The sequence below is a fragment of the Mobula hypostoma genome, chromosome 12 (assembly GCF_963921235.1).
Source record: "Mobula hypostoma chromosome 12, sMobHyp1.1, whole genome shotgun sequence".
Classification (NCBI taxonomy): Eukaryota; Metazoa; Chordata; class Chondrichthyes; order Myliobatiformes; family Myliobatidae; genus Mobula; species Mobula hypostoma.
Window position 1 is genome coordinate 58,402,831 of NC_086108.1, and position 17,349 is coordinate 58,420,179.

Sequence of the window (17,349 nt, forward strand, 5' to 3'; positions counted from 1 at the left end):
TTCAAGTTCAATTGTCATTCAACCATACAGGAACCCAGCCAAGTGAAATAATTATTCCTCCAGGGCCAAGGTGTAAAACACAGTACACAACAGCACACAACACATATAGTTACAAGAGCAAAAAAAGCATATAGTCATGAACAAAATATAGCCCAAATCCCTGAGTAGCAGGTCGACAGATTGACGGTGCATAGGATATTGTCCTAGTTCAGTTTGTCTTCCACTTGACACCAGCACCAACAGGAGGAGACAGCCATCAACCTAGAATGGATGCCAGCACACCAACAGAAGCCTCTGCTCTCTTGCACACTGCCTCGGCATCTCCTCTCCTGGGTGGCTGAAACAGGTGAGACCAAGGCACAAGGGTCTGGTTTGGAAAACAACTGAGGCAGTGCAACTTCTCTGCAGGTCTCGCCAATAAATCAATAAATTGAATATGTCAAAAGGGTCTTGCAATCGCAATAAAAATATCGAAGACAATCATTTGCACCATTTGTTGGACCATGCACTGCCTCGACACAACAAGCCCAAGCAATACCAGTATGCATTTCCATCACTATCGAGCAACACAATGATGGGTAGACCTGTAGTACTTGATGTTCCTAATATCTTACTGTATTGTGATCATAAAAAATATGTAAATGACAAGCAATTACACCTTTGGTTGGAGCAGGAAAGGCTGCTGCAACCATGCACATCGCCATCTTATCAGAATATTACCACAGTATGCATACTGTGATATTGAGTCAATATCTTTGAGTGCATTTTCTAAAATTCCAGCTAAAACATTGGCAGAGTCTACCATCCCTACAGTCAGATGGAAAAGATTCATTGTGGCTACTCCAAATGAATGAAAATATAGCTATTCTTAATCATCTGATGTCAGAGGCCAAGAGGAATGAAAACGATTTAGCAGTCATTTTGATTGACTTAGCCAAAGATTCTGACCGTCAGTCAAAAGCTAAATTTTAATGTTTTAGTTAGGACTAATTAGTTAATCTAGTTTTGGATTGGTATATTGCTAAACATTACAGTAATATATAATAAAATAGTGCAAAAAGCAAAATAGTGAGGATCCATTGCTGTCTTGAGGGGAGTAAAGCAGGATGACCTAATTTCTTCTATTTAACACAGCCATTCTATTATGTTCTGTAGACAGGGATAGATACAAATTCAATTTGGAGATAATTGTTATTATAGAATGAGTTACTTATTAATGAATGAAATTAATAGGCATTAAGTAACCTCAGGTCAGCTGTTGACAACATCACTTATAGGGCAGCAGTCCGCAACCACTGGGCCACGGATCGGTACCGGGCCGCAAAGCATGTGCTACCAGCCGCGAGGAAACGATATGATTTGGTGATATGAGTCAGCTGCACCTTTCCTCATTCCCTGTCATGCACTGTTGAGCTTGAACACGCGAGGTCATTAAGCACGCGTCATCCATGTCAGCGCAGGAAGATCAACTCCTCGAGCTTGCAAATGACGACGGGCTGAAAAGTAAGTTTGACATAACATCTCTGCCAGCATTCTGGATCAAAGTCAAGGCAAAATATCTTGAGTTAGCCACGAAAGCACTGAAAACACTGCTTCCATTTCCAACATATCTCTGCAATGAATGCAACGAAAACTAAATCGCGGAAGTTTCCAAATCAACAGTTAGGCTTCCATTTAATCTCAAAGGTTTTACCACATTTCTAGCCACTGTCATTTATAATATCTAAATGAACAAACATCCCACAAGTAAAAATATCTGACATTCTTAACAAGAGCAATAATGTAAAATTAGCCTCACTTACAGCATTAAAATCGTCTCGCCAACATAAACATTTCAAAATTTCCATAACTTACCTCTTTTAGAGCTTTGAGTAATCGAGGTCGTTTCTCCTCTACATTTTCTCTTGACTGTTGCTTAAGTTTTCGCAACAAAGCTGTAACTATACGTAAACCACAAAAACGAATTAGATTAGCAACGCAACGAATCTTGTTTACTTGACATTAAACTTTTCAGAGACTTTCAGATTAAGATCTCCCTCTCCGATTTCATAACATTGTTGACTGGCAATCAGGTATGTGGATTACTAACACTGTCCCCACACATCTTGGAAAGCTATTTAAAGCACACCATAACTTACATGGCCGGAAGTCCATTGTAACATTTCATAAAGTTACAACGATTTTTGCCAGTTTTAGCAGCTTTTCCTCTTTCACCTGGTATTAAGTTCTTTCATGCTACCTTGTCACCCATCCTCATCGGCCTACAATTGTTTACAAAGACAATGAAACTAAGTAGGTCCCTACATACATTAAAAATGTTCCATCCAATTAAAATTACTTAACTAATTAATTAATTGCAGAACAATTTAGTGTCAGTATTCTGTTGAAAGCCATTCTAAAGCAACTTCAAACTTAAATGTGTGAACTTGCTAAAAGTAACACAGTTATACACAAAAATGAAAGAGGAACTCAGCAGGTCAGGCAGCAACTATGGAGGGAAACGAACAGTCTCCTCACCATCAAGGACATCTTCAAAAGGCAGCATCGATCATGAAGGACACTCACCATCCAAGCCGTGCCCTATTCTCATTGCTACCATCAGAGAGGGGGGTAATTTATAGAAATTTTTATGTATTGCATTGTAATGCTGCCACCAAACAACAAATTTCGTGACATTATGTCAGTGATAATAAACCTGATTTTTATTTTGACAGGAAATAGTTGAGTCCAGGTGAGAGGGGAAAAGGTAGGTAGGCGGCGTAGGGGGCAATGAAATGGAATGATGTGAGAAACTTGGCTATAGGTCAAAGAAGCAAAAAGCTGAAGAAGGAGGAATCTCAGAGAGGACCGTAGATCATGGAATAAAGGGTAGGGGGTAGGGAACCAGAGGAAGTGATGGCCAGGTCGTGAAGGCAAGAGAGGGGAAGAAAACAGGTGAGAGTGCCACTGGGATGAGAAAAAAAAAAGGACAAAAGAGGGATGGGGTTACTGAAAGTTATAGAAATCTATTTTCTGTCGTCAGGTTGTAGGCTACCAAATAGAATGAGTGGTTGCTTCTCCAATCTGTGTCTGGCCCCATCATGGGAGTAGAGGAGATTGTGTATAGACATATATATCATAGACAGCAGTGGATTAAGTGAAGGTGTTTGATATGCAGCAGTCCCCAATCTGAGTCGAGTCTCACTGATGTAGAGGCCACCACACCAGATGCAATAGATGACCCCAAATCGCATGTAAAGCACCGCTTCACCTGGAAGGATTATTTTGGGCTATGAATAATGCTGAGAGAGGTGGTGTAGAGGCAGATGCAGCACTTAGCAAAGTTGCAGTGAAGAGGGACATCAGTGAGGAGGGATGAGAAGATAAGGGAGTTGCAGAGAAAGCCATCCCTTCAGAAAGCAGAGGTGAGGGGAGTAGAAGGGAAAGATTTGTGTGGTGCTGGAATCTCTTTGGGGGGTGGGGTGGGGGAGGATCATTGTCAAAAGTTTTGCTGTCTGCCACAATTTCCAGGATCTTCCAGTAATTTGGACATGTCTGGCCAGGACCTCCTCTACTGCCATGAAATCAGAAGCAGGTTGAAGGAGCAACACTTTATGTTCCATTTTGGTAGTCTCCAAGTTGATGGCATGAACACTGATTTCTCCCACCCCACCTTTGTTTTCCCTCATCAAGGAGGTCATTGCATCCTTTCTCATCCTCCACCCTCACAACCTACCCATCACCCCTCTATGGTTCCCCACCCTCCTTCCCTTCACTACTGTCCTCTCCAATTAGATATCTTCAGCTCTTTGCCTCTTCAACCCATCACCTTCTAGCTTCCCACATCATTCCCTTCCATCCCTTTCCCCCACCACCTACATTCCCTCCTCATCTGAACTTGCCCATTTCTTGCAGTTTGTGTTCATTCCCCTACCTTTTTATTTTGGCTTCTGCTCCCTTCGCTTTCAATCCTGATGATGGGTCTCACCCTGAAATGTCAACTGTATGGATGCTGATGACCTGCTGAATTCTTCGAGCATTTTGTGGGTATTGCTCAAGAATTCCAGCATCTACAGAATCTCGTGTCAGCAGCAACAGTCTGCTGTTCAGAGAATCTCAGAATCTGATTTGCCCAACATCTAAACTCAGCATTATTCAAAGACTGCAAGGCCTGATGTAAATTAATTTACAATAGTGGGAGATAGAAGATGGAAATTTCCTTTGTGGCAGGCAAGTTTACTCAATGCATTAAAGCTTTATACTAGAATTGATCAAACTACACAAGTTAATGGTCCTATAATGTCAATTGCATAAAAAGCAACTTGGTTACAATGTTGTGGAGATTATATATCAACTGATTTTCTTCAACTATTTGTTTTTCTATAGCCCAATATAAAGAATTTAACAGCTAATAACTATACAGAATGCCAAATTATCCATCTTTTGAACATTCACAGACAGAATGGGAGGGAGTAGTAATAATACATTATGTAGTAATCCAAACTCGCTTAAAAGGAAAAACATCCATACTCATTTGTCGGTCGCCATAGCTGATGGCTTCTGCAAGAGGGCTCCATCCCTGAGCATTTTTCACCTTTACAAGCGCGTTGTGAGCTAAAAGTAAATGGGCACACTCTGAAAATGAAAAAAAAAGAAATGAGTCAAGCTACAATGATATTTTCCAGCTTCACATGAATGGCAAATATTCACTCGCACTATTCATTACTTTCAATTTAAAAGAATGGAACCACAGAAGTATTTCAGTTTAAATATATAAAAAGCGGTTCAATGCATCTAGCAATGTTTAAGTATATGCATGTCTTTCAGATTAAGGGTGCATAATACAGAGGAAACTAAAGTCTGTGTGGTGTGTTGATGTGACATGCGACAAAAGAAGACAACATTCAACAATTAGAAGAATGAAGAACTATATAAAAAGTAAATAAATAGACAATAGGTGCAGGAGTAGGCCATTCAGCCCTTTGAGCCAGCACCGCCATTCACTGTGATCATGGCTGATCATCCATAATCAGTACCCCGTTCCTGCCTTCTCTCCATATCCCTTGACTCCACTATCTTTAAGAGCTCTATCTAACCCTTTCTTGAAAGCATCCAGAGAATTGGCCTCCACTGCTTTCTGAGGCAGAGCATTCCACAGATCCACAACTCTCTGGGTGAAAAAGTTTTTCCTCAACTCTGTTCTAAATGGCCTACCCCTTATTCTTAAACTGTGGCCTCTGGTTCTGGACTCCCCCAACACCAGGAACATGTTTCCTGCCTCTGGCATGTCCAATCCCTTAATAATCTTATATGTTTCAATCAGATCCCCTCTCATCCTTCTAAATTCCAGTGTATACAAGCTCAGTCGCTCCAATCTTTCAACATATGACAGTACCGCCATCCCGGGAGTTAACCTCGTGAACCTACGCTGCGCTCCCTCAATAGCAAGAATGTTCTTCCTCAAATTTGGAGACCAGAACTGCACACAATACTCCAGGTGTGGTTTCACCAGGGCAATTCACAATTGCAGAAGGACCTCTTTGCTCCTATACTCAACTCCCCTCATTATGAAGGCCAACATGCCATTAGCTTTCTTCACTGCCTGCTGTACCTGCATGCTTACTTTCAGTGACTGATGAACAAGGACACCTAGATCTCGTTGTACTTCCCCTTTTGGGAAAACTTGGAGATTAGAGTACATACAAGGAATAAACTGTGGTTTAAAGTGTTTAAGGTGGCTTAAGGAGTTAAGTGTTGTTTCAGATGACTGATATTAATAGCCTGTTACATCCCTTTCAGAACTACTTGTATAACCTGGCATTTTTGTGGTGTGAACTGAAGTTTTAAAAGTGGAGGACGGTTGTGCCGTGGCATGTGTGGGCCAAATTAAGGTGACAGAGGCTCTAATTGTTTCCTAATACCGTACATGAAAATGTACATGACAAATAAAGCTAATCCTTCATTTGTTAACTCCCAACACAAGTTAACATATTATCAATCAAATCGACAATTTCAATGAAACAAAACAGTAATGCTATAAGAAGGAGATAAGACAAAGTTTCAGTTCAAACTTCCAGGTTAACTTTCAGTTGGGATGAGATATGCAGACAAAACCTATCATAAATGTCTTTGATGATTCATTGCCCAATGAACTTAGTGCCTTTTATGCACACTTTGAAAAGGAAAATATACTACAACTATGCGAATCACTGAAGCACCTGGCAACCTTGTGATAAGAGTCTCTGAGGCATCATTTAAGAGGGTGAACTGTTGCAAGACATCAGGCCCCAAGGGTGCACCTGGCAGGACGGCTGGAATGTTCAAGGACATCTTCAGTCACTCACTGCTGCAGTCAGAGGTTCTCAGCTGCTTCAAAAGGGCATTAATCATACTGGTACCCAAGAACAGCAGAGAGAGCTGCCTCAACGACGATTGTCCAGTAGCATTCACATCTACTTTGAGGGGTTGGTTATGGCCAGCATTAATTCCTGCCTGAGCAAAGACCTGAACCCTCTGCACCTTGCCTACCCTAACACCAGGTCTAAAGTGGATGCAATCTCACAGGCTCTCCATTTGGCCTTGGACCACCTGGACAATAAGAATAACCACATCAGGCTGCTGTTTAATAATTACAGCTCAGCACTAATTAACAAACTTCAAAACCTGTGCCTCCATACCCAGAACTGGATCCTTAACTTCCTCATCAGGAGATTGATCAGTGCGGATCGGAAATAACAAGTCCTCCTTGCTCATCATCAACAGGTGCAACTCAAGGGTGCATCCTTAGCCCACTGCTCTTCTCTGTACACTCATGACTGTGTGGCTGAGCACAGCTCAAACTGCACCTATAAATTCACCAATGACATCAGTGTTGTGACAGAATTGGTGACGAGGCATACAGAAATGAGATAATTTGATTGGGAGAGTGCTGTCACAACAACAACCTTGCACTCAATGTCAATAAGACTAAGGAATTGATTGTGGACTTCAGGAAGGGGAAGTATAGAGAACATACATTAGTCCTCATTGAAGGGTCAGCAGTGTAAGGGGTGAGCTGCTTCAAGTTCCTGGGTGCCAACATCTCAGATGATCAATTGTGGGCCAACTATATTGACACTATTACAAAGATACACCAATAGCTATATTTCATTAGGAGTTTGAGGAGATTTGGTATGTCCCTAAAGACGCTAGCAAATTTCTACAGATGTGCTGCAGAGAGCATGGGTGCAGCACCGTTCAATATTGAGGCACCAATGCACAGGACTGGAAAAAGCTGAAAAGGGTTTCAGTCTTAGCAGTTCCATCATGGGCACTAGCCTCCCACCATCGTGGACATTTTCAAAAGTGATGCCTCAAGGTGGCAGCATCAAGGAGAAGCATCACCATCTGAGACATGGACTCTTTTCATTGCTACCAGAGTGAAGGCACAGGAGTGTCTGAAGACACAAACTCAACAGTTTAAGAACAGGTTCTTCCCTCCTGCTCAACACACAGAAAATGCTGGAGGAATTCAGCAGGCCAGACAGCATCTATGGAAAAAAGTACAGTAGATGTTTCAGGCTGAATCCCTTCGGCAGGACTCTTCCCTTCTCCTACTTGATTTCTGAAGGGTCCATGAACACTGTTTCACTATTTTGCTCTTATTTCATACTCTATTTTTATATATTTTGTTGTAATTTATAGAAATTTGCATATTGCACAGTACTGCTACTGCAAAACAAGTCTCACAACAAATCTAATAATAAACCCGATTCTGATTATTTGGTTTCTGTGCACATGGGTCAGCAAAATCAATCAAGATTGCCACTCTTGCAAGAACTCCACTAAGTGACGACATCTTTGTAGTTGAGTGATCAGGAATTACTGGCCAATCTTTGGCTGTACCAATGGTGAGGCCTTCACATTTTGTCATCATTTGAAATTGATATCTGTAGGATATCCACTGTTAAATAAATGGCAAACATTAAGCTTTATTGAACGAGTGAATAAGTTTTTAAAGTAGCATACCAGGCCATAATCAGATCTTTGCAAATACCCCAACTCCAAAAAAAGACTTCTGAAGAAAATAATAGTACTTTATAAAGTTTGCATTTAATCTGTGCAAGTCCCAATATTTAGTACTCTGTTTAAGACATTAGTCAAAAATTGTGCTTCTGAGATGCAAGAATTCTTCAGCACAACATTTAGCCACCTTAATGCAAGACATTAAGGATACTCTTGAATGGACATACAAAAATAAGTTATGTTGGAAAGGGAAGGTCCACAAGGACAGAGAGTAGCTTTCTTCAATGTCAGCAGTAGGCATCACTGCTTTTCCACTGACTGTACTGGTCCCCACCTGGCACTCAGCTCTCACCTGTGGCTCCCCGTAGCTGTTTGCATGCAACAGCGGCCACACCCCGGGCAACGGCTTCGACAAGCCGGCTAAACCAGGTGAGGGTAGCTGACGGGTCTCAAACCCTCGGTGAGATAGAGAGTTGTCTATCCCAGCATGTGAAGACAGACTCCGGCGGATTGAGCGGACGAGACCAATGGAAGGTCCAACGGTCAAGAAGGCGGTCTCTGCAAGCGTCGTGGAACGTGTAGAGCAGGACAAGACACAGAAGACGTCCTGGTCATCCACTGCGCCTAGTCCCATCTCCAGCCGTCTCGACTCTGTCTTGCCACTGGATCCAGATGGAAATTGGGAAGAGAGAGTGAGGCTGACGCTGCACAACTCTCCCTCACTTAAATCCAAGTCACGCGCTAGTCTCAACACCATCAATAATGGTGTCGAGGTCCTCATCGACGTACGATGGACGAACAACAACAATAACTAGTTAGAATAAATGTTGTTTTATTTTATGTCGTCTTATGTTCAACGCTTTTACAAGAGGGAGGAAGCAGGCCAGTCAAAAGGTTCTGGGGCTCCTTGAATGATCCGACTTTACACAAATTCTCCCATACATTTTACAAGCAACAAATAGCAAAAGTACATGAGGTGGTACAATGTGGGTTTACTATAGAAAATGGACATTTCTGAATTACGGAAGTCAGCTTACAGACATTTTTCAGGAACACAACCTTTATAGTCCAAATAAGGGCAGCTTTATTAATACACATTTTCACAAACAAGCTTCTCTTCAAAGACACTCTAAACAATCTACATTTGCTGGAATATATACTGATATTTAAATTACGTAGCTCACAAAAATACCCAAGCTATCAATTTACGAATTGCTGACCTAAAAATTTAGTTTTAACCAGATTTTTCTATTTAACAACACCTGATCTCAATTAAGATTGTCACAATTCGGATCTTAAGGTTACAAATTTTTAGAGTCTGAAGAATTTTTCCTTGTTCTACTTTTGCTACAATAAGAAATTTGAAAAAAAACATAACAGATGGTGACACATTCAATCATTCTGTTCAAAAATTCCCTCCTAGTGTGTCATTAAATAATGTTTTGAATGACGTATTTGACCTTGTTAATACTTCACCAACCAGTTTACTAGTAGCCATATCTGAACAAATTTTGGGAGGGGTAGTTCAAAAAGACAACTATGAAGCAACACTGCCACACAAAATAGAGGCAGCTGCCAGACCTGCTTTTGTACCAGAGATTACACAATGCTACACAAAATACCGTGAAATGAGAAGCTTGGGGAACAACAAATATTACTCAGAAACTCGCTATCACAGCCATTTAGTCCTGACGAAGGGTCTCGGCCTGAAACGTCGACTGCGCCTCTTCCTATAGATGCTGCCTGGCCTGCTGCGTTCACCAGCAACTTTGATGTGTGTTGCTTGAATTTCCAGCATCTGCAGAATTCCTGTTGTTTGCGTTTAAATTCACTACTGCGAAGCCTCTTCCGGTGATGCCTACACCGAAGAAGTTTAGATCCTCTCTTCGACGGGAGTTCAGTGAAACCATCTCTCACTGCTCCCCATCTGTGATTTCTTCGGCTCTTCAACTTTTCGACCAGACTTTGACTCAAACTCGCTATCACAGCCATTTAGTCCTGACGAAGGGTCTCGGCCTGAAACGTCGACTGCGCCTCTTCCTATAGATGCTGCCTGGCCTGCTGCGTTCACCAGCAACTTTGATGTGTGTTGCTTGAATTTCCAGCATCTGCAGAATTCCTGTTGTTTTAGTCAGAAACTTATTGTTTGAAATTGGCCACAAAATATCCCATCAATTATATTGTCAAGATTATCAATGCAAACATTGTGAAGGGATGTGGGGGTAGGGCAAGCTAATAAATTATTCCTTAGGCTCTTAAGGGTTGCAGATAGTGTAGTGGTTAATGTAACGATTTACATCGCCAGCAACTGAAAGATCGGAGTTCAATTCGCATCGCTGTAAGGAGTTAGTACATTCTCCCATGACTGCATGGATTTCCTCAGGGTACTCCAGTTCACAACCACATTCAAGAATAAGCTGCTGGGTATGCAATTGACACAATCTATAGAAGCAATAATGTAACTAAAGCTTCAATTTTAGGGTGCTATCCAAGGGGTGGGAATAAAAAGATATTGATTTGCTTATCTCAACAACGGATACAGAGGATTTTGCAGGTGCAGCGACAGTGTTACTCATCAATGCTTCTAAATCTCAAAAGCATACAGGAGGGTTGCAATCATTGTGCCTGGCTGGCCAGTTTTGTGCCCTTGTTTGAAAACTTGGCCTTCAAAATGTTTTTATCAGGTAGCCAAACACCATACTGGTTGATCAAAGGCAATGGAGAACATCATTTTTAATGTCAAGTTTTTGTTGAGAGGTGGTTCATGGTAATACACGTTGGCCTAAGTTCAAAGTAACTTATCAAAGTACATACATATCACCGGATACTGTACAATCCTGAGATTCATTTTCTGGTGGGCATTAACAGTAAATACAAAGAAACACAATAGAATCAATGAAAGATCACATCCAACAAGCTGGACAATCGCCAATGTGCAAAAGACAACAAACTGCACAAAAAGAGAAAAAAAAATAAACAATTAATATATCAAGAACATGAGATGAAGAATCCTTCAAAGTGAGTTTTAGGAACAGTTCAGTAATGGGATAACTGAAGTTGAGTGAAGTTATCCCTCTGGTTCAAGAGCCTGATAGCTGAGGGTTAATAACTGCTCCTGAACCTGGTGTTGTGGGACCTACGGCTCCTAAACTTCATTCCTAATGGCAGTAACAAGAAGAGAACAGAGTTTGCATTTGGGGGTGGGTGGTCCTTGATGATGGGTGTTGCTTTCCTGCCACAGTGCTTCCTGTGATTGTGTTCACTGGTGGGAAAGACTTTACCCATGGTGGACTAGGCTGTACCCACTACTTTTTAAATAGGCTTTTCCGTTCAAAGGGATTGGTGTTTTCATACCACGTTGTGATGCAACCAGTCAATAGAAGTTTGTCAAGGTTTTAAATAGTGTGCCAAATCTTCATAGAGGTCCTTACCTCTAGAGTCTTGCTCTTTAGCTTCTGCTTGTTATGTGGGCAGGAGTCAGCCAGATGATCAGACTTCTTGAAATGCAGTTCAAGGTCTTACCATAGACTTTAATATACAGGTAAGCAACATTCAGTAAACAAATTTCTGTGAGGCAGCCAAATCCAAGAAGGGCATTCATTCCACAATCCTACTTACTGGACGCAATCTCAAAATCAAAGGCCACCTACTAATTGTCTTGGAAGTGCCACCAGGCCTTGTCATTTTGTCTCTAGGTGTTCAAAGTCAGTCCAAAATTCAATTCAGTGAGCAATCTTGAGCATCGGAAGACAGTGGACGTGTTAATCTTCAGTGGAATGCACAGCATTGTGGTTGCCACAAGTAGATATCTAAAATGATTACTATTATCACATCTTAAGACCTCATCTAAGTCCAGAGAAACAAGACTGAATTTATTCAAAGCTTCTCTTTATAAAATTTTTAGAACTTCAGAGTTGATGTGCTCCCAAGGTTTCTTTTTAAGTTTGGATCAAGTAGGTTGCTATAAAGTCAAAATTACTTGTACCAAAAAGGGTATGCCAAGTGCTACTTCCAAGGTACACCCATTCTACTTACCAAGAGTTCTCCTCTGTAATCCTGACCACAACTTACATATTGTCCAAAAAAGATGTTAAGCAAGCACTTGATGTATTGAGTGCCATGATTAGCAAACAAGAAAGCCCACCCTGACACCTTTCACAACATTGCCTTTTATTAGGATTACCTGAAGAATTTACTGCCCAATTATCATCAACAGAGGTCCCAATACACTTGACCACTGTTGCACAATGATCAGAGATGCCTACTGTTTTACCCCTAGACAGGATTTTGGAAAATCTCATCATCTGGCTGCCTTCCTCCTACCTGCAAGCACCAGAGGCGAGGACAACAAAGAGGTGGTCACGGGAGGCACAGGATTGGTTTAAGTCAGTGGACAGGGCCATGTTCGAGGACTCATCGAAGATCTGAATGAGTACATAAATGCAATCACGGACTTTATAAAATCACTCATGGATGAGTGTGCCCCCCAAAAATCATTCAGTCTTCCCCAAAAGAAACCCTGGATGAATCAAGAGAGCCGCACACTGCTGAGAGCTAGATTGGTGTCAAGCACCTTTCAACTACATCTTATAAAAAAGAACAATGAACTCAGAGTGGATCAATCAAATGCACATTCATTTTACTTGCTGCAAGGGAAGATCACTGCACAAGAGCCGGTGGTAACTTCGAAAAATACAAAACAGCATTGGCACTCTTTTATAAAAAAGTGTTAGCTACCTGTGCCAGTTCAGGAATAGGGTGCATTCTGTTTGTCTGCTTAATTAATGTACTCGGCATTCGTCCAGTAACTGAATCCACTTGTCTTTCTGCAGTTTATCATATACTCAAGGTCCATCAGCATAATGTTGCACAGACACTATTAGCAAACTACTCCGGTACAATGCAGGATTCATTTTGTTACTCCAAGGACAATTCCACATAGGTGGTGTTCAGGTCGGGCAACCCAGAGAAGTACAAGAGGTCCAGATACAGCCTCTGGAAAGTCATCTCTCGTGCAAAAAGACAATTCTGGAACAAACTTGAATCATAGAAGAATGCTCAACAGCAGTGGCAGGGCTTGAATGCTATCACCTCATGCAACGTAAAATCAAGTGATATATGTGCCAACAAGATTTTGCTCCTAGGCAAGCTCAATGCTTCTTATGCTTGCTTTGACCAAAAGAACACCGAAGGCACCTTCACAAACCACAGCCCACGGACGACCTTGTAATTTCAGTCTCCGAAGCTGATGAGAGAGTATTCTTCAAGAGGGAAAACCCACGGAAACCATAGAAACCATAGAAACTACAGCACAGAAACAGGCCTTTTGGCCCTTCTTGGCTGTGCCGAACCATTTTCTGCCTAGTCCCACTGACCTGCACACGGACCATATCCCTCCATACACCTCCCATCCATGCATCTGTCCAATTTATTCTTAAATGTTAAAAAAGAACCCGCATTTACCACCTCGTTTGGCAGCTCATTCCATACTCCCACCACTCTCTGTGTGAAGAAGCCCACCCTAATGTTCCCTTTAAACTTCTCCCCCCTCACCCTAAACCCATGTCCTCTGGTTTTTTTTTCTCCCCTTGCCTCAGTGGAAAAAGCCTGCTTGCACTCACTCTATCTATACCCATCATAATTTTATATACCTCTATCAAATCTCCCCTCATTCTTCTACGCTCCAGGGAATAAAGCCCTAACCTATTCAACCTTTCTCTGTAACTGAGTTTCTCAAGTCCTGGCAACATCCTTGTAAACCTTCTCTGCACTCTTTCAACCTTATTTATATCCTTCCTGTAATTTGGTGACCAAAACTGAACACAATACTCCAGATTCAGCCTCACCAATGCCTTATACAACCTCATTATAACATTTCAGCTCTTAGACTCAATACTTTGATTAATAAAGGCCAATGTACCAAAAGCTCTCTTTACGACCCTATCTACCTGTGACGCCACTTTTAGGGAATTTTGTATCTGTATTCCCAGATCCCTCTGTTCCACTGCACTCCTCAGTGCCTTACCATTAACCCTGTATGTTCTACATTGGTTTGTCCTTCCAACATGCAATACCTCACACTTGTCAATATTAAACTCCATCTGCCATTTTTCAGCCCATTTTTCCAGCTGGTCCAAGTCCCTCTGCAGGCTCTGAAAACCTTCCTCACTGTCTACTACACCTCCAATCTTTGTATCATCAGCAAACTTGCTGATCCAGATCATTGATATAGATGACACATAACAATGGACCCAGCACTGATCCCTGTGGCACACCACTAGTCACAGGCCTCCACTCAGAGAAGCAATTCTCTACCACCACTCTCTGGCTTCTTCCATCGAGCCAATGTCTAATCCAATTTACCACCTCTCCATGTATACCTAGCGACTGAATTTTCCTAACTAACCTCCCATGCGGGACCTTGTCAAAGGCGTTACTGAAGTCCATGTAGACAACATCCACTGCCTTCCCTTCATCCACTTTCCTGGTAACCTCCTTGAAAAACTCCAATAGATTGGTCAAATATGACCTACCACACACAAAGCCATGTTGACTCTCCCTAATAAGTCCCTGTCTATCCAAATGCTTGTAGATTCTGTCTCTTAGTACTCCCTCCAATAACTTACCTACTACCAACATTAAACTTACTGGCCCATAATTTCCCGGATTACTTTTCGATCCTTTTTTAAAAAACGGAACAACATGAGCCACTCTCCAATCCTCCGGCACCTCACCTGTAGACAGCGACATTTAAAATATTTCAGCCAGGGCCCCTGCAATTTCAACACTAGTCTTCTTCAAGGTCCGAGGGAACACCCTGTCAGGTCCCGGGGATTTATCCACTTTAATTTTCCTCAAGACAGGAAGGACCTCCTCCTTTTCGATCTGTACAGTTTCCATGATCTCACTACTTGTTTCCCTTAATTCCATAGACTTCATGCCAGTTTCCTTAGTAAACACAGACGCAAAAAACCTATTTAAGATCTCCCCCATTTCCTTTGGTTCCACACATAGCCGACCACTCTGATCTTCAAGAGGACCAATTTTATCCCTTACAATCCTTTTGCTCTTAATATACCTGTAAAAGCTCTTTGGATTATCCTTCACTTTGACTGCCAAGGCAACCTCATGTCTTCTTTTAGCCCTCCTGATTTCTTTCTTAAGTATTTTCTTGCACTTCTTATACTCCTCAAGCACCTTATTTACTCTCTGCTTCCTATACACGTCATACAACTCTCTTCTTCTTTATCAGAGTTGCAATATCCCTTGAGAACCAAGGTTCCTTATTCCTATTCACCTTGCCTTTAATCCTGACAGCATCTGACCTGGACGGTGTACATGGCTGATTACTTAACACCTGTGCTAATCAACTAGCTGGACTGTTCACTGAGAACTTTAACCTCTTGCTTCAGTAGTCTAAGGTACCCACCTGCTTTAAGCAGGCTTCAATTATATTGGTGCCCAAGAAGAACATGGTAACCTGCTTCAATGACTATCATGCAGTAGCATTTAAATCCACTGCCTTGAGTAGTTTTCATGAAGCACAACAACTCATGCCCGAGGAGCGACTTAGATGCTCTCCAATTTGCCTACCATCACACCAGATCCACAGCAGATGCCATTTCACTGGCTCTTCATCAGCGCTGGTACACCTGGACAGTGATGATGCCCTTAAAACTAATTATTAAGCTCCAAGACCTAAGTGTCAATACCTCCTCTTCCATTCTTGGCTCCTGTTAGGATAGGCCCGTGTGTGCCAAAGATCGCTCTGATCTCATCATAAAGTTCACAGGTTTCTAAATCTCATGCTCTTTCCACCTACTTTCTTTAAAATAAAGGTCATGGGGTCTCTATTGGCCTTCAGATGCCTCAGAATGGCAAGGTTTTCTCCCTCAGAATACCCATTTGTGGTTAATTAGCTCATGGATTTTCATCAACAAGACTTAACATTTTCTGACTGATAAAATGTCAATTACACTGTAGTACAGTATACAGACACCCTGGACACAGTAGACAGTCATCTTTACAGGGTGCTAGATGGCTTCAACAATAACTTTCTTATGGTACAGCTATTTGAGGCCAGGGTGATTGATATTACAGAGTAGGTTGGGTGCTGATCAGAATCTAATGGGAAAAATTACACAAAGCTCCAGAGGGATTTTCTGAGGGGATAGGGCTTACAATATACAAAAAAAAGTATAAGGCACCAATAGTTTAACCAGAACCTCACTGCCATAGTAGAAATTTTGAATACTAGAAGGTATGCACTTAAGGCAAGAGGGAAAAGATTAAAAAGTTTGGAAGGTACATTGTTTTTTTTTAAATAAACAAAGTGGTAGGTGCATGGAACAGGCAACCAGGACTACCCATAGTAGTCAATATGACAGTAGCAAGTTATGGAGCAGGCAAGCATAGTCATTCCAGAATATTTTCAACCAGTATATACTTATGTAATGAAGGAAATATTGAAATGAGATAGACATTGAAAATCAAAACAGCAGACACTGGAAATATAAAATTAAATAAATACTGAGTATTAATAAGGATTTCAGCTCAAAACCTCTTATTTTATATTCCTAGTGTCTGCTATTTCGATTTTCAATGTCTCCCTCATTCCATGCACCTACCCTCCATAAATGCTGCCTGACTTGAGTTCCTCCAGTATTTTGGGCATTGCTTAACATTTCCAGCATCGGCAGATCTAGTTTTTATTAGAGGCATCAAACATTTTAGAGATAAGCTACTCGGCACCAAATGTCCTGTTTCGCAAACTTAAACAAAGAACAAAGGGTCAAAAGTCAAAGGTTCATTTATTATCAAAGTACGCAACTCTGAAATTCTTCTTCTCCAGATAGCCATGAAACCAAGAAGAATGGCAGCGTGATCATCAATCCCTCAAACCCCTCTTCCTGCACAAAAAAAAGAAAAATTGTACAGGCATATCAACCCCTAAATCCCCCTCCCTACACACAGAAAAATGAGAAAGATCGGGTGAAAAACACTGAATACAAAAAAACCCACAAGACTGAGAAAAAAAAAGTCCACAGTCCAAGTCCACATCCAAAATGCAGAAAACCTGGGAAACATTCTCCCTCTCTGTAACAGAGCAATTTTACCAGTGATAAAAAGGCAGTTTCCCTTCTCTGTATCAGAGTGAGCTCACCAGCAATAAAAAGGCAAGTAGCTGGCGTTTCAATCTCCCCCATCGCTTTAATTGGTGAACAAAGGAAGCTTTAATCAGCAAAATGGAGTCAAACACTGGCTCACAGTCTTCCTGCCACAAGGTTCCTGCATGATGTCTCTGCCTCCTGGAATCCACTCAGAGGCCACAGAGGACTGAAACACTCAAACGATTGCCAAATTGCA

The 17,349-nt window shown here is 41.6% G+C and overlaps 1 protein-coding gene across 1 annotated transcript in view; it reads right to left on the bottom strand.

Moving 5' to 3' along the window:
* Positions 1–17,349, bottom strand: part of ankrd13c (ankyrin repeat domain 13C) — an 82,161-nt gene that overhangs the window by 49,353 nt on the left and 15,459 nt on the right. Inside the window, exons 3-4 of the mRNA XM_063064221.1 lie at positions 4,510–4,614; positions 1,855–1,940 (exon numbers count right to left, since the gene is read on the bottom strand). Coding sequence (XP_062920291.1) covers positions 1,855–1,940; positions 4,510–4,614 — 191 coding nt within the window. The remainder of the gene's footprint in view (positions 1–1,854; positions 1,941–4,509; positions 4,615–17,349) is intronic.